This window comes from Lepisosteus platostomus, chromosome 10, assembly GCF_059453375.1.
Source record: "Lepisosteus platostomus isolate fLepPlt1 chromosome 10, fLepPlt1.hap1, whole genome shotgun sequence".
Taxonomy (NCBI): Eukaryota; Metazoa; Chordata; class Actinopteri; order Semionotiformes; family Lepisosteidae; genus Lepisosteus; species Lepisosteus platostomus.
Window position 1 is genome coordinate 51,176,472 of NC_142620.1, and position 19,126 is coordinate 51,195,597.

The 19,126-nt window shown below is 49.2% G+C and overlaps 2 protein-coding genes across 2 annotated transcripts; one reads left to right on the plus strand and one right to left on the minus strand.

Moving 5' to 3' along the window:
- Positions 1 to 855: 855 nt before the first annotated feature.
- Positions 856 to 6,657, minus strand: LOC148653937 (ras-related protein Rab-39B). Its single transcript, XM_088597034.1, has 2 exons — positions 6,443 to 6,657; positions 856 to 4,624 (listed from the first exon to the last, which is right to left on the minus strand). The coding sequence occupies exons 1-2, from the start codon at positions 6,655 to 6,657 to the stop codon at positions 4,198 to 4,200; spliced, it is 642 nt and encodes a 213-aa protein (XP_088453160.1). The 3' UTR covers positions 856 to 4,197.
- Positions 6,658 to 10,971: 4,314 nt separating this feature from the next.
- On the plus strand, positions 10,972 to 17,388 carry LOC148653938 (ras-related protein Rab-38-like). The gene is made up of 3 exons (XM_088597033.1): positions 10,972 to 11,173; positions 13,413 to 13,693; positions 16,521 to 17,388. Exons 1-3 carry the CDS (start codon positions 10,972 to 10,974, stop codon positions 16,680 to 16,682), a joined length of 645 nt encoding a protein of 214 aa, XP_088453159.1. The 3' UTR covers positions 16,683 to 17,388.
- The last annotated feature ends 1,738 nt before the right edge of the window (positions 17,389 to 19,126 follow it).

Consider the following 19,126-nt stretch of genomic DNA (forward strand, 5'->3'; position numbering starts at 1 on the left):
AGTCTGCAGGTTGATGCTGCACATTGGTGGTGATGGAGGGGAGTCCCCATTACCTGTAAAGTGCTTTGAGTGGCGTGTCCAGAAAAGCGCTATATAAATGTAAGCAATTAATTAATTAGCCCTCCAGGACCAGGACTGGACAGCCCTGGGAGTTCATTTGCCAAAGTGCACAAAGCCCCGAGTGGGTAGTACTGACTTGTTCTTTGCTGCCATCTAGTGGTTTAGTCTGGTACTTAAGCAAACTCGTGGGCCGGGCTGAATATGCAAGTCGATGAGTTCTAAAGGCTAGGCAGTTCAGAAAACCTTTCTGTTTCTGGGTAGAGAGTAACTGCTATATATATATCTTGTTTAATAGGTGTTGGAATGTTAGCGACATGACCATCAGGCTCAACAGAAATTATACTTCTTGTATAGAGTTAGATTCTTGTTTGTGTTTGTGTTGTACTTGTATGGGTTGTACTTGAATGCTTTACAACGCTAAACCTTGAGGAGTATGCGATCATATTAGTCTGGATAATAATGTGGGCCATGCTAGTTTTCCACAACTTGAAAACTGTAATTTGTCAATTGGTTGTGTGTTAATTGTTTATGCTAGGACATTGTGAAAAACTAATCAAGATAAGTGCCCTAGATTTCAGCTTCCTTTAAACAATGATTTTTAGTTCAGCCCCCTTTCAATTACAGCAGCAGCTGACACTGCAGACCTGTATGGGTTTCAGTAAGAGAGTTCAGGCCTTGAAGATGAACAGTTTCTTCAAATAACAACCCATCTAATAAGCCTTACCACGCTAGGCGGAATTAAAACGTGGAATTAAAACACGTGACACATTTTTTTGTTTTAACCAGAAAAAAGGGTTTACAAGTCACATTTTTTTTTAGTAGTTTTCAGTTCTTTTGCTAGATACAGGTACTTTTTCCAAACCCTTGACCGCTACATACACTGAACAGCTCGAGTTGAAAATTCACATTTCAGGACCTACAGCTTAGGACACAGCAAACGAAAAAGAGAGCAGAGAAGCAGAAGTTCTCGATTGACATTATTTCAGACCCGTGCTGTTGCTGTAGGAAGCCAAGTTGGAGCCCAGTCCTGTATAGCACAGCATCTTATAGGTAAAGCTCAGCAATGCCAGGCTGTGAGAAAGTACACAGAAGCCACTGGGAAATTAAGAAAGCTGTTGCAGAGAAGAGTGCTGCTCAGACTAAAGGAAGGGGTATGAACATATAAAACTCCTTTTTTCTCAGTTCCTGGCTCAGCTGTGTGGTGTTGAGTCCAGTCTAGTCCAGAATTTGCCTTATTTCTGTGATGCAAAAGCATGGGCCCTGCTAACCGGCACCGAGCCCGAGGCTGTAGAGGGGAGAAAAAAAAAAAGCAGATTCTATCTTCTCCTTCTTCCCCCTCCCAAATGGAGGCGAGGACCTCTGGGAGAGATTCCTGCCAGCCCCAGTCCAGCCCAAGCCTTCATTTGAACCCTAACCTCTCTCTCTGCCCCTCTCCTCCTCCACCGCCAAAGCTGATCAGTCTTGCACGGTTATGAGCTGTACTTCAGAAGGATGGCTCTCGGGTATTACAGCCACCCCTTGTCCCAGCCGGGTCAGAGCCCGTCGGCGCCAGTTCTTGGCGCTTCTGCGGACTGTGTTCTTGTCTTCGGGTCGTGTGGGAACAGGCCACAGAGGGCTGTCGGTATGTTGGTCGTGTCCTGCTTGGTCAGGCATCCTCAGGACCTTGTTGCAGGCAGCTGTGCAGCTCCGCAGACACACAAGGACTAGTTCAAGAAAGTGGCTCAGCTAGAGAGCAGGCAGAGGGTGGAAAGTGCTGCACCAGCCTGTTGGCGCACTGGGTTAGTGATGGCCAAGGGAGACTGCACTGATACTGGGTGGCAGACGCACTCCCAGATGGAATTCCTCGGTGAAAAACAGGATGTGGGAATGTTTGATTTGAAGGCGATTTGAAGTTTATTAGTTGATATACATGCAACCGGTATGGGGCACATCTTTATTCTTATATAAGAGTGCAGTCTCGCGTCTGCTGCAGAATGGAACAGGGCACAGAAATACCCACAGGCACACTTAACACATTTACGGATCTTTTTTCTGGGTAAAAGATTTTGAAAATGCCTCTAACATTAGTCGTAAAATGGGGGGGGGGGGAGGTATTAGATTTCCAAACAGATGGGAATATTCTCTAAATCAGCAGAACTATTTGTTTTTCCAAATGACAAAAAGAAAGGAAATGGGTAATGCGTTTCTGTACTTCGTAATGCGCTTAAAAAAAAAAAAACGTTTTGAAAAGTTTTCGAAAGGATCCTGAGACGAGCACAGGGTGTGAGCCTTACAGAACAGCGGCTCGCCGTGAGATGAGGGCTGTCAGAAGCCGACAGCCTCTGGCCGAGTGGCTTGAAAAGGCAAATCGGTCTTAGGGCATTCGTGCACGCGTCGAGGATGAAAAGGAAATTTGCCTTTTCTTTCACGGTTCTTTTGCGTTCACATTCCATGCCATTGTTCTTTAAAAAGGAGAACAGTAGTCTCGCTCCAGTCCTTTCAGGCGGGTTTCCAGCGAGATCTTTCTCGTTTAGTGGGCTGAGGTTTCTCTTTCTTGCCACCTGCTGTGAGAATGTTTTTTTTTTTAAAAAAGCCTTCATTAAAAACACAGACACAAAACAAAAGCAGGAGTAAAGAAATCAGAAACGTGTGAACACCTCAGTCTGCTCCTCGTTCAAAAGAGGATTTGGGTGACAAACGGGTGTCAAACCTGGGAAACCTGTGTTAATTAAGCTGTCTCACACACACACACACACACACACACACACACACACACACACACACACACACACACACACACACACACACACACACACGGGCAGGGGCAGGGGCAGGTTGTGTCGGGTTCACTCAGTCCACAGTGGAGACCTGGGGTCAACGCAGAGCATGGAGAGTAAAGTGGGCCTTTTCTGAGGGCTGGGGGGGCGGCTGAGCACCCCCAAAAATCCAAGTGGACTCCGGTGGGGGGTGGGGTGGAGACAGACCCACACCTCCCCGACCAATCCCTTTGCCTCTTTTAACGTTTGTTTTCAGCGTTTCCATTTCTCTTTTGATCACGGGCCGTGCCGCGAGCAGGCTGCCTCTGGCCGGCGCCCGTGGGTCTCCCCTGCTCTGCGCTCACCTCAGGCCTGCGGGGGGGGTCCGACTGCTCCTCCCCCTTGCCACCCAGCGCTCCTGGCTCGCTGGGGTTGTGTACCATGCGGATGACCAACTCAAAGCCCACTTAAAAGCCCAGAAGAAAAAAAAACCAACAACCTAGAAATGAGTGTTCAACGGCTGCAGAGGCAGAGGCAGGAGAACAAGCACGGCTCTTCGCGTCCCGGTGAGATTCCCCCCAAATGGTGACCGTCGGTTTTCATTTTCTTTTAAAAACTGGCTGCAGTCTCCAGGTGAGCGCGGTTCACCGCCAGCACTGTCTGCCGCTCAAACTGCAAGACGGGTGTGGTCACAAGTCCTGGTTGGTCTCCCAAGTTCTTACACTGCCGGGGGGGGGGGGGGATCGCTGGGGGGGGGGCGGCCTGTGCTTTGTAATGGCTGGTGTCTTGAGTTTGCGCCGGTGCGCGTGGGTGGCGAGAGACTGGCGCCCTTGATCGGCTCACGATCACCACGCCTGGCCCCTCTCCCCCCTCACCGGGGGGGGGGGGGGGGGGATCCAAGTGGCCCAACACGTTGGCAGGGGGGGGGGAAGGGGGTCCCGGCCCTCTTAGGTGTCCCGCTGGGAGTCTCACCCTCTCCGTCACGGGCCTCTGCCTCCCAGAAGCCCGGCGAGCGAGAGGCCTGCCGCACCGGGAGAGAGGCGAGGCCGGGCCGCGGGGGCCGGGGTTGGCACTGGGGTGGTCCGCGCCGATGGGAGTCTGTGTGGCGGCGCAGGCACGGGCAGGTGAACGATGTTCCGCGGTCGGCGCGGGGGAGGGCGGCAGCTTTCGAGTCATCAGAGGGTCTCGATGGGGGAGGGGGGGAGAGAGAGGGCAAGCAGCCCCCAGCCCGTCTGGCTGAAGCAAGGCGAGGAAAACACCACACTGGGGGGCACTGGGAGGGTGGGTCAGCCACGCGGGCCTTGGCTTGCAGGCCTGCGGCCCCTCGGGAAGACGGGGAGAGCGGGGAGGGGGGGGCCCGAGAGGTCAGCTTAGTGGGGGGGGAGGGGAGGGGCTCGGCAGATCAGCAGAGACACCGGCGGTCGCTCTTCATCACCTCCTCGGACGAGTGCACCACGTTGGGCACGAAGCCACTCTTCACCCCCTCCCAGCCCTCCTGGATGGTGATGTCGCCGCGCTTGACCAGCTCGAAGATGTCGCGCGTCAGCTCGGTGAAGGCCTTCTCCACGTTGATGGCGTCGCGGGCCGACGTCTCCACGTAGCGCATGCCGTAGGCCCCCGCCAGCTTCTCCGCCTCCTGCCGGCCCACCTGCCTCTGGGCCTCCAGGTCGCACTTGTGCCCCACCAGCACGAAGACGATCTGCAGCGGCTGCACGTGGCTGCGCGCCTCCTCCAGCCACTCGTGCACGTTCTGGAAGGAGCGCCGGTTGGTGATGTCGAAGAGCAGCAGCCCGCCCACCGAGTTGCGGTAGTAGGCCCGGGTGATGGACCTGCGGGGGGGGGGAGGGAGAGGGGCTTGGGGTCAGCAGGACAGCAGGAAAAACACGAGCGGCTCGCACAGCTTTAGGAGCCTAAGCAACGCCCTGCTGTAAGGATGGCGATCTAATAAATAATAACCTGTACACTTGGGCCGCGGAAACTCCTCTCAGAGCGCTTTACAGGCCATGGGGATCCCCTCCACCACCACCACCAGTGTGCAGCCCCCACCTGGATGATGCACCAGTACTCTCCCCACACACCAGCTCTCAGTGGGGAGGAGAACAGAGGGATGAAGCCAGTTCAGGGATGGGGATTATGAGGAGGCCATGATGGGTAAAGACCTGGGGTGAATTTTGGCCAGGACACCGGGGTAACACCCCTGCTCTTCTCGAGAAACGCCCTGGGACTTTTCATGACCACAGAGAGTCAGGAACGCGGTTTTAAGTCTCAACTGAAGGACGGCGCCTGTTTACAGTATAGTGTCCCCGTCACTATACTGGGGCATTAGGACCCACATGGACCGCAGGGTGAGCGCCCCCTGCTGGCCCCACTCACACCTCTTCCAGCAGCAACCTTAGTTTTTCCCAGGAGGTCTCCCATCCAGGTACTGACCAGGCTCAGACCCGCTGAGCTCCAGTGGGCTGCCAGTGGTGAGTTGCAGGGTGATATACAGTAGCTATGATAAATAGAACTATGAAAAGTAGCCCGCAAAACTGCAGAATTCCTCAGTTTTCACATCGGATTTCTTCCTCTGCGGGCGGTCTCTGTGCGCCCCGAGGTGTCATTTTCGAAGCACGGCTGACTATTGGAATATAGGGTCAGGCTGTGACCCTAAATATCGAACTGAAGCAGGAGACTCGACAAAGAATATTGCCCGGGGTGGAATAACTTCTTCATCTGCACTGCTGTAACCGCTGCAAAGGCTGAACGGAGTAATCTTCGGAATAACAGAAGGGAGAGAGTACTGGAGTCACTGAGGCAACACCGCGTTTGCCACTGGAATTGTTTTGTGATTTATCCTTACTTTATGGAAATACCCCTTCATGGTAAAGTGTGACAGCCTGAAATTTGAGGGTGTTTCAGAACAGGCTAATTAAATCTCACTGTAACAGTTACTCAAGTTGAGAAAAAAAAAAACTATTTTTTTACGCTGACTGATTCCGGTATTAAAAATGGCTGGACTCATCGCCGGCATAATCGGGCTGAAAACGAATCAATACTTTTTTTTTTTGCTCCTTAAAACGAAACCTCGTGTTTTAAAAGAAAAAAAAATACTCAGACGATTATACCATGCACCGTTGAATAGGTATTTCTATTTCTTATTAAAACGACCGCGGACGTCATCATCACGCCCCCGGGTTCTCTGCCTGTCGCTGTTTGATGTCATTGTCCTAATTAGCGCACAGACGCCAAGATTTATTCTTGGGGCGTAATCACCCCACTGTCTCCAAACGCCGGCTTTTCATTTACGAATTCCTGCCCACATCAGCTGACGCTGAGGACCGGCGGAAATACGGGTGAGGTAATCTACTGTTTTTTTTGGAGACAAAATCTAGTCGCCGGATTTATAAACGCGACCGTGAAATGCGTCTTTTTAGGGGAAAAACTCTTCCAAACGCATTTTGCCGGCTTGCCGGAGTTATTTTGTGGGTACGCGCAAGAATTCGTACAAGTTTTTTTTTTTGGGGGGGGGGCTTAAAATCATATAAGAATTTGGCAAGTGGGGTATGTAGCACCACAGACCACCTTTTTTTAGCAACTTTTTCGATACACAAAACTCAAAGCAGGCGAAGAGACGCACGCAAGAAACACGCCCCTTCTCCCGGTACCTGAATCGCTCCTGGCCGGCGGTATCCCAGATCTGTAGCTTGATGCGCTTCCCCGGCTCGATCTCCACCAGGCGAGAAAAGAAGTCCACGCCAACCGTCGGGTCAGAGACCTGAGCGAAGCGTCCCTCGGTGAACCGCCGAATCAGACACGACTTCCCCACGGTGGAGTCTCCGATCACGATCAGCCGGAACTGATACAGCCATATAGCCTCCATGTTGTCCAGCCTGTCACACAGAGCAAACCAAACCCGCAGTGCTCAGCTGCCCGGTAAAAGTGTCAACAGAGCCCACCTCCGCCCCCTACCCTCGGCTTTTTTTTTTATAAGCAAAGAGAGAGGTGCTTCTGAATTTAAACTAGGGGCGGCTGGAGCAAAAACACGGCGATTCTTTGTTTGCACAGCAGTACTGCCAAAGTGCTGGACTCCAGTGCTGTTCCGTGCTGATTACGGCGCTCTGTTGACACTTTTAGACGGCCCCAGACATCGTGTGTACGCTTTTGCTTTAGCACGACGGAAGAAAAATACAAATAAATTAAAATCAGCTACACAACGCAGAGGTTTCTTCACTAAACCTTGTAAATGAAATACAGTCCCGTTTGCTTGTGCACGTTTTGTTATAGCACTTACATTATTTTTTTTCGGCGGGGGTTCCAATCAAGACCCACAGTCAGGCGCCAGGATACTACGCGATTAAATCCAGGAAAGACGCTTTTTTTTTTTTTACAAGAAGGAAAACTTGCAACTGTGTGTGAAACTCCCAAGGAAAATTGAGCTACTGCCCGATGCTGGAGGCCTCGCGTGGCTCATTCGAAAACACAGCTGTGGGGATATTTTAAATACACCCCCTTTTCCCTTTTTGTTCTGGGGGGGGTTTTGCTTCATTTTGCCTCCAGTTTAAGTGGCGCGGAAATGGCTTAGGCTGCTCGTCGTTTCTCGCCCGAAAATAACGACGAGCGCCACTCGCACGACGTGTAAATGCTCTGCTCAGCTCCCAGATGATCGTGTCTCCGCTCTATTGTGCGCTGATACCGAACTGGAAATGCGAGAGAGGACGCTGTAGTGGCCGCATGCGAGCAGGACACAGCTCCTTCAGCCTCCAAACACACAGATAATGTGTCTCGGAGAGCCCCAAGGTCAGAACAGCCTCCATTTTGCAAATATCGGCAGCACGAAATGTCTGTGGACACAAGATTTTTAAGCTTTGCATAATTTCCCAACGATATTACTCATGTTAGTTTTGGTAGTATTGGGGCTCACGTTACACAACGTCAAGAACGAAATCTGCTGAACACCACGGAACTACCGCCTACTTTTCTTCACATAAAATAATCGAGCTTTGTTATAAAATACCGTGTATTTAAATACAAAGAACCTGGGGGAGTATTTTTAATACACCGTGAAACTACATACAAGGCCCCTTGTGACAACACTCTTAACTTTAAACGGTGGCAACGAAAGCATTAAAATAAGAGACGATGTAATAATTACACATAATTACCGTGCACGGTTAAGCTTCTCAGAGTGTGTAGCCTGCAGATTCCATCGTCCAGAACAGACGTCCTCTCGGAAAATGCACACAGATTAGGAAGTCCAAAGGAAAGCATAAAAGCTTATCCCGAAATGTTTAATGGAAAACAAAATCCAGTTACTCTTACAGCGACCTCTCGTAAGGGAAAAATACGCTCGCCCTCCAGCCAGCTAGCTTTATTTTGTTGGGGGAAAAAAAAACTATTTCAGAATTTAGAGATGTATTCTTCACAATGTAAAACAAACTGCGTTCTCTTCCCGTACCTGGAATATTTTATCCCAGTTTTCCCATGTTTAAAGATGGAGAGATGTTTGGGAAAAATTGCTGATGAAATGGCAGCAGCGACAGCATCATATAGCCTGACTCATCCAGCATCAGCACCAGCGCCATAATACTCCTAATAGAAGCGGAATACGCACTTCCTGTGGAACGCCTACACAACATGCGCAAAGCAGTTACCGTAAATATCATGATATAAGTTACCAACCTTCTGAAAACGGTATTTCCTGTTTTTTTTTATCCTGGGCAAATATATTGACCCCAAGTCTCATCCAAATTACATTAATTTCGTTTAAATTAATGTTAACCACAGAAATTGCTTTACAAGTAATTGGCTAAAAAAACATTGAAATTAATACTTTAATAACTTAAAGTAAATCCTGCTCAGATTTGAGACAGAGCACCAATCATTGAGTAGCGTTGCCTCCTAGCACTGGAATTAATTCTAATTAAAACTCTATTAACATGCAAATTTAGTTCAAATCTGATAGTTCAAAGCATACAGAGACAATCAGATGTGAGCATGCACTCCAATTTCCTTATCAGTGAGGGTCTAACAGGAGCTGGCATTTTGATATCCGTCTAAATGTAAATTTTAATAGTTTTTCTCATGTTCAACTTCTCATGCTTCTGGCACTTAAAGGCCAGCCTTATCACTAATACATCGAGGCATTGTTTCTATCCAAAGCAATGTATTTTTGTAGTAAAAGCTGAGCATTTTACTACAGTAAATGGGAGTGAAATGGTACAGTACATCTAGGGTGCATCAGCAGCTTCCCCATGTGAGTCTGGAGCCCAGAGCCTGGGCCTCCATCACGTCGTTGGAAAGCCTGTTCCCCCAATGCAGGGTCTGTCTCTTACACCACTCAGACCTGCCTTCATCTTCCTTTCACCTGCTTGGTTTCTGCAGCTTTGCAGAATACTGAGCATCAACATAAAATCACCGTGCTCTTTATGCAGTTATGTGTGGCTGTTCATGAACATGTTTTGTTGTCGATTCGCGCACTCTGATCTTTCAGGGCTGAGTGCCCCGCGGTGCTGTTTTTACAAGCACTAAGTCGCCGTGCCAGTGAGAGAGAGCTGAGTGGGTGCTGGGGATGAGGCGATCTCGTCTGCTGAATGTCAGGCCTGGTGATAAAGAAGGAAAAACAAAGAAAGGAACCCATTCACCCCACTTATCAAGAGTTTCACGCCTTCCTGTCGTGGGTACGCTGGACGCCGGGCCCAATCGGCAGAATGTTGCTTGCCCTCTGTGGAGCTCACAGCCTGCCGAGACATTGCAGCTCAGCACAGTCTGTGGATGGTCAGGGGAGATCTGGCACCCCATGGGCTACGACACTTCACCAAGATCAATGAGAAGTCCAAGCGTGACATCTGGGCAGAAGTGTCCCGTCTCTACAGGACCCCCCCAGCAGTGACCGAGGGTATCCTGACTGCAAGGCGCTACACTGATCAAGTCCCGGGAGCTCCTCCTGATGGGAGCCCATTCCAGTCCTCCTGCTGCTCAGGAACAGATCTGGGCCGCTGTGCTGCGGCTGTCCCAGCCCCCAGACTGCAGCTGCACTGAACACGCGTGGGAGGAGCTGGAACGTGTGGCAGCCGGGGCTCAGAGCCCAGAGAACGGGCTCATGCTTGTCCCGGCTCTGCAGGAGGACTGGGGTGAATCTACAGCAGCAGCCCCAGGGGTACACCGGGAGTCACAGGGGTACAGCAGGAACTCTAGGGGTCACAGGGGTTCTTCCTGAACTTTCTCCAGCAGAGGCATCTCCTGTACCAGCCTGTGACTTTCCCAGCTGACTCCCTGTTGATGAGAAATATTAAACAGCGAAATGCATCTACCTCGGTCATGTCTGTTCAATACAGTGTCAGTGCAGCTGCTGCAAAAGAAGATTTTTACATTGGCATATTTACTAGTGACTGTGAATGTGTTGCAGTTCTAAACGATTATCTCAATTTTAAAGCGCAGTCTGAACAACATCTTCAATTCAGTGCTGAAGTTTCTCAGTCCAGCAGTTTAAATAAACCTGACGAATCCTGGCTCCTCGTCCAGATGTTTACATAACACGTGGTTGTAAAAAACCCCAGATGTAAGCACGCCATTTTGTGGTGGATGCTGGGTATTGAAGTACGTTTTCCGTTTTACCCGTGCTGACTTTCTGAAACAAAACTACAACTCCCACCATACATTTCAACACCAAATTGGGTGGGGCCGTATTGGAGAGCTATTGAGCAGCTGAGCCTCTGACAGTGGCAGTTGGCAGAGGAGAGTTTTAGATACCGGTGGGAGAGCAGCCCTAATAACATTTAAATTTAAATTTTCCAAAATAAACGAAACAGATACGCAGATTACATCGGGTACCATTATGGAAGCAAAGAAAAATATTTGTTAAGAACTTTATGTCATAAAGACCGAAGGAACCTCAAAAAAGTAAGAACTGTGTGCAAAATCCATCAGATAAACACCTCCGACGTAAAGGAGAAATAAACATCAGCCGTGTTATAGTTTTCATTTACTCTCGAATACGCTGGAATTGGAAATACGCGCCGCGTTCCGTTATCTGTGCCTGGAGAATTAAAACCAGGCGAAAGTTGCTCGAAACTTGCGAAGGTGACTTCATGAGATGCATTTAAACTGACGCCAGCCCACCTGCGAAACCAAACCGGCCTGGGGCGATATTGCTCCACGTTAACCCGCGCAGAAGAGGTGCCAGGGGTGAGCGATCATGGACCAGCCGCAGAGGGAATTCCTGTTCAAGGTTCTCGTGATCGGAGACCTCGGGGTCGGAAAGACGTCGATCATCAAGCGCTACGTGCACCAGATTTTCTCCCAGCACTACAGGGCCACCATCGGCGTCGACTTCGCGCTCAAAGTCATCAGCTGGGACGACCACACGGTGATCAGACTCCAGCTCTGGGATATTGCAGGTGAGGCGACTCTTACTGCTTCTTAACCTCGTGTTTCCTCCCCGCTCCGGCATTACAGTCCAGCGTGCTGATATACGTCCTCGTTTTGACCTCAGGTGGTCGTCTTGCGTTATTTGCTACTTTTGGGGATGAAGCGAGCTACCGTCACCCAAAAAAAAAAAGTTAACTATCCTGTCTCCCCTAGACCCTCCCCAATAAACCCCCGCCAGCCAGTTCTGTGGAATTTGGGGGTATAGTGCCAACAAAGTCGTCTTTCGCAACAGGACCACCGGTGATTGTCTTACTCGAGTATTAGGTATATTAACAGTCGACGCGATAAAATGTTCTTGAAAAGATCGATGCACAAGATGAATCGTGCGTAAATCCGGTTGTGTTATCGCCTTCTGTGTTAGTTCGGGATATCCTGTAATTTCTTATCAGATCAAAGGTCCTGCGTTTATAACATTTATCACGAGTCTGAAAGGCATAGAAAGCTAATTCGCTGAGCAAAATCTGCCTATTGACATCAATCACGCACGCTTTTTGTACAGCGCCTTTCACGAATCATCACCTCAAAGTGCCTAAAAATCAGACGAGTCAAAACCAAAGGCAGCAGCAACACGAGACGGCATGCCTTAATCCGGTGACTCACGACCTCGATTTCCTCAAACTTCCTCAAAGCCTCAATTCTAAGACTGCATTTTACAGTGCTGACTAACAGAACCGAAAGGGTAGTCTCCTGTGGTCCGGAGCCTAGTTTGTTATGATCTGCACTAAAGTGCCTTTCCACCAGAAATAAGCCTGGATTTAAATCCAGATTTTGAGCTGCCTGCTCTTCTCACATTGGAAACCCAGTAACTGAGGGTGGGGTTGCACAGGGCAGAGACTCTTGAGAACCCTGAGTTACATTTTCAACTGGCAGGACGATAGATAGTCAGATTTTTATTACAAACTTAGAAGGGCATATTCCTTTTGCAGTGTGGCTTTATTGCAGCACTGGCCTGGGCTGTGTTTAACAGTGCCTTTAGTATGAAGACTGGTTTTATAGTCACAAGACACACATTCTTGTCTTGTGCTGTTGGTGTTATTACACATTTCTTAGCCCGGTTCGCGACCTCTGCCCTCTCTTTGTTTCTTTGTCTTCTGCTTCCACGGAGAACTCGGAGCAGGAGCGCGTCTCTCGGGTTAATCTGCAAGAGCCTGGTCTTGTGCTCGGATTGTGATCACATGAGGTGGATGTGTGGTGCCAGCAGTTCCCTACCATTTCTTTTCCCAGTGTCTCGTGTGAGGATTCTGCCTTAAAACACACACAGAGAGAGAGAAAGCACAGCACAAGCCGAACGACATTCATTCGCCCTCTGTGACACACACACACACATACACACACACACACACACACACACACACACACACACACACACGGAGACAACAAACTTCGGAATGCCACAGGACGCTGAAATGAAAATGACATGCCGGCTGAGTGACTAACCAGGGTGAGAGATAATAAGGAGAAACACCCTGACAAAGTATGGGCTCAGTGACCACAGTCGGGCCACAGGCAGAGGCAGACTGCAAGGAGTGCTCCAGTTCTCCAGGATTAGACAAACATTCTTCCCCCAAAATAACTAATCTATTCCCAGAATCCCCTTTCCTGCCAGGATCAGAGCATTTCCCACTCCTACTGGGGGAGGAAGATCAAGAGAGCTGCAGCTCAGTATGTGATCTCCTGCCACAGCCTGAGGACTGTGGGCCTCTCAAATAGTAACATTGGTTGTTTTAAGTGTATAATCATAACGCTTTTACTGTAAACAGCGATTCCTTGATCAGACCAATAAAGCTGTTAGAACTGGAATTTGAGAGAGTGCTCCAAGCTCCGAAGATCATTAGAAAGCGTTTCCTGGCTGTATTGGCTCTGATACAGACTGTATGTCTTTTGCACTGTGGCCACACTGTATGTTTGGCCTCATTCTCTTGATTACTGGTGATGAGGAGACGCTGACGCATTGTTCTGATCACTTCAGAGCTCCCGGGAAGCAGAATAAGAAATGAATTGACCTAAGAGTTTTTTATTTCCAGAAAAAAAAGGTCGTTTCAACATCTCTGCCTTTCCTCATCAGTAGAAAGAAATTGTTGTGCAGTTGACAGTGGGCGATTAGAAGCAGGCAGTGCTCCAGCCCCTGCGAGTGGGGTGGGCGTGGGAGAGGGTGTGGTGGGCGTGGCTGTGGGCGTGGCACAACACTGAGCCTCTCTTCCCCTGCAGGTCAGGAGCGCTACGGCAACATGACGCGGGTGTACTACCGCGAGGCCGTGGGGGCGTTCGTGGTGTTCGACGTCACCAGGGTGTCCACCTTCGACACGGTGCTCAAGTGGAAGGGCGACCTGGACTCCAAGGTGACCCTGGCCGGCGGCAAGCCCGTTCCCGCCGTCCTGTTGGCCAACAAGGCGGACCAATCGCGCGAGGGCCTGAGCCCGCAGCTGCCCAGGCTGGATGCGTTCTGCAAGGAGAACGGGTTCGTGGGCTGGTATGAGACCTCCGCCAAGGTAGGGGCCACCCCAACGTGCACCCCGACCCTAATCCTTTCCCGCGAGGATATAACAAAGGTTAGGAATGCGAGGAGGCTGTTCCACCCGTCCAGGCCATTAGGCTGTTAGAAGCTGGCTGATCCCAGGATGTCAACCTTTCTTTCTGGAAAGAACCCGGGACGTCAGCTTCCCTGCGGCTGGGATGGCCTCCTCTACACAGCTGGAGACGCGCCGCCCCCTGCTGGTCCGTGTTCCATTGTCGGTTCCCAAGAAGCCCGCTGGGTCGGCTCTGTCGGTGCTCTGCCCTGTGAGGGCTGTCCATACTGGAATCTGATCCCCCTCGTAGCGAACCAGGGACCCTCTCGATGTGCAACAGAAGGGATCGCTTTTTTAATCGGCACATTCAAGTTTGAGACACAGATTCCCTCCAGCTGCTGTGCTAGTCCTAGCCTCTGGTTGTTGAAAACTATAATGCTATTAGTAATATATAGCACTACCCTTACATTCACTGCCGCTGTAGTCATGTAGTCTCTCGTCATCTCTGTAAGATGACAATATCCACGGGGTGTCAGCTGCTGCTACCCCGAAATGCTGTTTGTTTAAATTTGGAAATATCTAATGATGATCAATGACTAATACAATTATTAATCTTTCATGACTTCAATGCATGACTTTCATGCATTGAAACATTACGAGTGGCCTTTTTTTTTGCGTTGCAAACTATGCTGCAACAGTTTAAAATGACAATTGTGCCCGTCGCCATGGCAGTGAATGGCAAATTGAAAGGCATGTGCATGTACAGGGTTGAAATTAGAGACAGAACGGAGTACTCCCATCGGGAAGATGCCTCTGTGCAAGGTGTAATGAAAATAGAACTGGAGAATCCTTTAAAATTGAAAATAATTATTTTATTTTCTGAAATATTGTATTGTGTTACACTGATTTTTTGTGGTGGAAAACAAATGATATCCACTAGCGGACAGTATATTGCTTTGGTCACAGTACAGGAGAAGCCCAGGCTGGTGAAGGTTCCCATGACTCTGGGAATTTTCCCTGTGCATTCCTGAGGGGCTCAGCCACGGAGAAGGGCTTTAGAATTTCTCCTTTGGGTCTCAGAGGCTGCCCCCTCCCCTCCTCCAGGTGTTTTTTAAAATAACATTTAAGTTGAAATGTGGAGCAGACAACAGATCAAGCCATCGGCACGGCACTTTCCTCGCCCAGGCAGTTACACAGGGGGCTTCAAAAAGCCGGCTTGTGACCCAAGGTGCACGTTAGGCTCTGTGGCCCAGAAAGCGAGCTCGGGGCTGGGTCGTGTCGCCAATGTGCCAGGGCACTGATGGCACAGCGCCGCAGGGGTAGGGCCGGGATAGGGCTCTCTGAGGGGTTGGGCACTGAGGGGTCATTGCTGGAGCTTCGGGGCTTTAGAAGAAATGCCGGTTCCACATGGGATCGGTGTGTGGCCAAAAACTAGGTGGAGGGGAGAACCGTTTTGTGGTCATGAGACCTGATGCAAAGCGTCACCATGTGTGTGACATCTGCTCCTAGCGTCATGCGTGCCTGTTAGATGGCCACTTCAAAGCCACTCGGTTTCAATGAGGGGCTGTGTTAATCTTAGCTGATTGAAGCAGGACACACCCTGAATAACCACTTTAATGCAAAAGGCACAGGCATCGTATTCTCAAACCGTGCACATGCTTTAACAAGACCTCTGCAGCGGTCATCAGAAGTGTCTCATCACCCTTCTTTCATGTCCTGAGATTTCGTTCACTGCTGCAGGGTGCTAGATCGGAGTAAAAGTGCACCGCTGTTTTCTAAAACTGTTTCTTCCATCCATGCATGGGCTAACCGTTTCATCCAGTTCAGGTTTGCGGGGGAAACAAGGCAGGACACACCCTGGGTGGGACGCTAGTCCATCGCAGGGAACACACAGATACAAGCTCACACACACTCCCACAGGGCCGATTTTCCCAGGACCAATTCACTTACCACCATGTGTTTGGACTGTGGGAGGAAACCTACGCTAATGTGGGGAGAACATACAAACTCCATACAGACGGTACCCCAGGTCCAGTTTGAACCCAAGCCCCCTGCAGTGCTCAGCCATGAAACTGTTTCTTTTTTTTTTTTTTGCTGAATTAATTAAAGAGAATGTAGGACAGGCATGTGAATGGCAGCCAAGATCAAATTGTAAAATTGTACTCCACTGCTCTAGTCAAGCAGGAGTAAATAAACTCGCTGGCCTTCATCCCAGTCACAGGGAGGCTCTAATTAAATCGGCAAAGTGCTCTCAGGGCAAGTGCGATTGGTGGGGTTGTGTGTGTGGGCATGGTGAAACAGGGTTGGGGAATTTCGCAGTCACAGTCTGTGACGTAGCTGAATAGTTTGCCTGCCACTTCAAACAGCCCGTCCCCCAAAATGACACAGAACCAGCTGTTCCCACATAACCTGCTCCGTGTTTTATTGCACTGCAATGCAATTACCAGCTACAGTATGTCTTCCAGTCTGCAGAGGCTGGACTGCAGAGAGCAGGTGGGGGCAGTGCTCTGGACTGCACAGGGTTAGGTTAAGACCCCTGTTGCAAAGCTGTTTGTGCCACTTCAGGTTCTATACAAGCTCTGGGCTTCTGTACAAATAGCTCTCCTGAAGTGGAAAGCAAAATCTTTCTGCCTGTTTTATAGATGTTCAGCTCCACATGCTTGTCTATGTGTGTGCATTCTGAAGGAAGTAACAAGCAAGAATTGCCCATTGCCAGACACTGAAGAGCCTGGTGCTGATAAAGGGTGGAATGACCAAACTGCTGTGTAGGTTTTTTTGTATCCTCACTTCCGCTTCCTGTGTCTTCCAGGAGAACAGCAACATCGAGGCGGCGGCGCGTTGCCTGGTGGAGAATATCCTGGCCAACGAGGAGAGCTCCGGCACAGACCCGGACCCGGGACTGGTCCTGCCGGGCCTCAACAACAACGCCAAGCGCGAGTCCAGCGGCTGTGCCACCTGCTTCAAGCCTTAAAGAGCTCAAGACCTGGGGGGCAACATTCCCGGCTGCCCGGACCGCGGGAACACACAAAAAAACTGGAAAAAAAAAGTCATTCGCTCCTTACACCGTTCCTGGAGAGGAGTCTTTCCGGGAAACTGAAACAGGCTGTCTTGAGCCCATGAAAGACTTCAGCCCAGAGGTCAGATTAGTATTAGAATCCAAAATGAGGGAAGTGGAACCCAGCCTACTAAAGAGGGCCAAGTGTACAGTGTACCTGTCTGCTCTGGCACTGCAAAGAGACGTTTGTGCATAATGTCCCAGTGGCCGCAGCACTGCCTGGACTGGTGCGGGTGATTGACTGCTTGGGAGATATTGCACCCCGATAGACAGATTCTGTGGTGGAGTAGCTCGATGGGTTCTTAATGGCAATGCTGAAGGGCTCAGGTCTATTATGTTGATTTTTGTACCAAAGCAAGTGTACAGCAAGGCTTAGAATTTCTGCATCTGCGCTCCCCAGAAGAGCCTTCCACGTTTTATATACCTAGATGACCTGAACATTGATTTAGCAAAGAAAATGCTGGTTTACATTAAGGTTTCTCAACGTTTATGGATATCATTGTGGTAAACATTTAGAACAAGGACTACTGGATACTTCCATAGCATAGCTATAATAAAAACTACACAGTGTTCAAATGCATTCACACCTATTTGCTGGAAAATAAATGCTGTACGTTGAATACCTGTATTGTAAGTAATCTCTCAAAGCTTTTGGGACCAAACTAATGTCTTATTCAAACCAATCTCTTATATTATTAATGCCAATTAATGTCATATTGATTCCCTCAATCTGTTTTCTCTGAGTGGGCTAGCTCTGTGGATGGGAAAGTTTATCTGTGCTTCCATATGACTGGGTAAAATATTGATTACGAATACCTGGGTATGCAATGAAATATTAATTGGGGATGTCTGACTGTGCACTATAGATTGATTAGGAATACCTTGGGTATGCAATAAGATATTGATTAGGGATGTCAGGTGCACACTGAAATATTGATTAGGGATGTCTGAGTATGCATATACATATTAATTAGAGATGCCTGGGTATGCACTGAAATATTGATTAGGGATATCTGGGCATGCACTGATTCAAGTATTGATGAAGGATATCGAGGAGCCTGGGAGGCCTGGGGTTTTTGAGGGCTCTGTGACTTGAGCAGTTAAAAAGAAGGGCTGTGATTTGCCGCGCTGGTGGTGGGGCAGCTCTCGTCGGGGGCGTCTTGCAGGCCCGGGGGAGGCTCTGAGCGGCTTCATGCCTTTGATCTCGGCGGGCGGGGGCCGCCAGCACCCCTACTCACCGCTGCCTGCTGTCAGACTCTCCCGGAATGCGATTCTAACTCCACCGCCGCTGATTAGCCTTGATGCGGCCTTCACCTGGGCAGCCGCTGACGAGGATGTCCTGGCATACCGCTGCAGACAGCAACACCGGGCGAGCTCTGCAACGCCTCGTCTCCGGGTCCCTGTTTTGATCCCGCAGAGGAGGAGGGCTGGCCGAGTGTCACGCCACAGCTCCTGAGCCCGTTGTCTTCAGATTAACAATTTCTGCAGCTGCCCTGCCAGTCAAGAAGCGCCAAGCGGCACCCTGCACGTCCAGCCTGCTTTGTCTCACCCCTGTGGTGCAGCTGAAGTCTGCCCAAGATTTAGATCACCTCCATTCAAATGCAATAGAACGAAGTTATCTTCTACTCCCACAGCTATTAATAAACCGCTTCATTCCAACAGTTGACTGTGCGTTTTCAGGTTTTTAAGAAAAGCTGCACGAGCTCATTTTCACTTGTCGCCGGTAACAGTTCTAAGTATTTCGTATGCCTGCTTTTAGATTGTTCAGTAGTTTTACGACTTACTCTGAAGTCAATATTTTATTGCAAAACGCAAGATTTAAAATCCGTCCGAAATATTGTATTTAAAATACCATGCAGGCTTTACCTTGAGCTCCGTGAAGTTGCCCCCCTTACAGACAGCACAAGCGATGAAACCCACCTCATTCGTTAGTGCTACGTTTGTGTCGCTGTAAGTAGCATTTGTGCTGCTTTCGTTTCCGAGATATAGCGCCGTGTTTTTTTAAAACAGCAAACTCACGACCACCAGACCTTTCAGTTGTGATCTTTTGATCAGTTCACCCCAGATTTTGCAGCCTTTACGCGAATAAACAGTCTTACATTTAGGGAGGAGTTACTATGTTAGTTCATTGGGTTAGGTGTTTTCTTTTAATTTTTAACCATGTCTCGAAAATGTATCGCTTGTGTACCCCTTTCACTGGTGAAGAGACACCCGTTTCCAAATTACCGCTCGTACAACACGAGAGCCCATATTCACATTTTTAGGTATTAGTTTCAAGATCGATATAATTTAAAAATAAAAAACAAAATTGAAAGCTCGAGCATAATAATATAATAATCATAGACTTTACATTTCTATTC

Bases quoted from the DNA above. Each gene is read 5' to 3' on its own strand.
- LOC148653937 (XM_088597034.1), bottom strand. From the start codon at position 6,657: ATGGAGGCTATATGGCTGTATCAGTTCCGGCTGATCGTGATCGGAGAC. The intron at 4,625-6,442 runs GTACCGGGAGAA...CCCCCCCCGCAG, and splicing joins GCCGGCCAGGAGCGATTCAG to GTCCATCACCCGGGCCTACT.
- LOC148653938 (XM_088597033.1), top strand. From the start codon at position 10,972: ATGGACCAGCCGCAGAGGGAATTCCTGTTCAAGGTTCTCGTGATCGGA. The intron at 11,174-13,412 runs GTGAGGCGACTC...CTTCCCCTGCAG, and splicing joins CCAGCTCTGGGATATTGCAG to GTCAGGAGCGCTACGGCAAC. The intron at 13,694-16,520 runs GTAGGGGCCACC...TGTGTCTTCCAG, and splicing joins GGTATGAGACCTCCGCCAAG to GAGAACAGCAACATCGAGGC.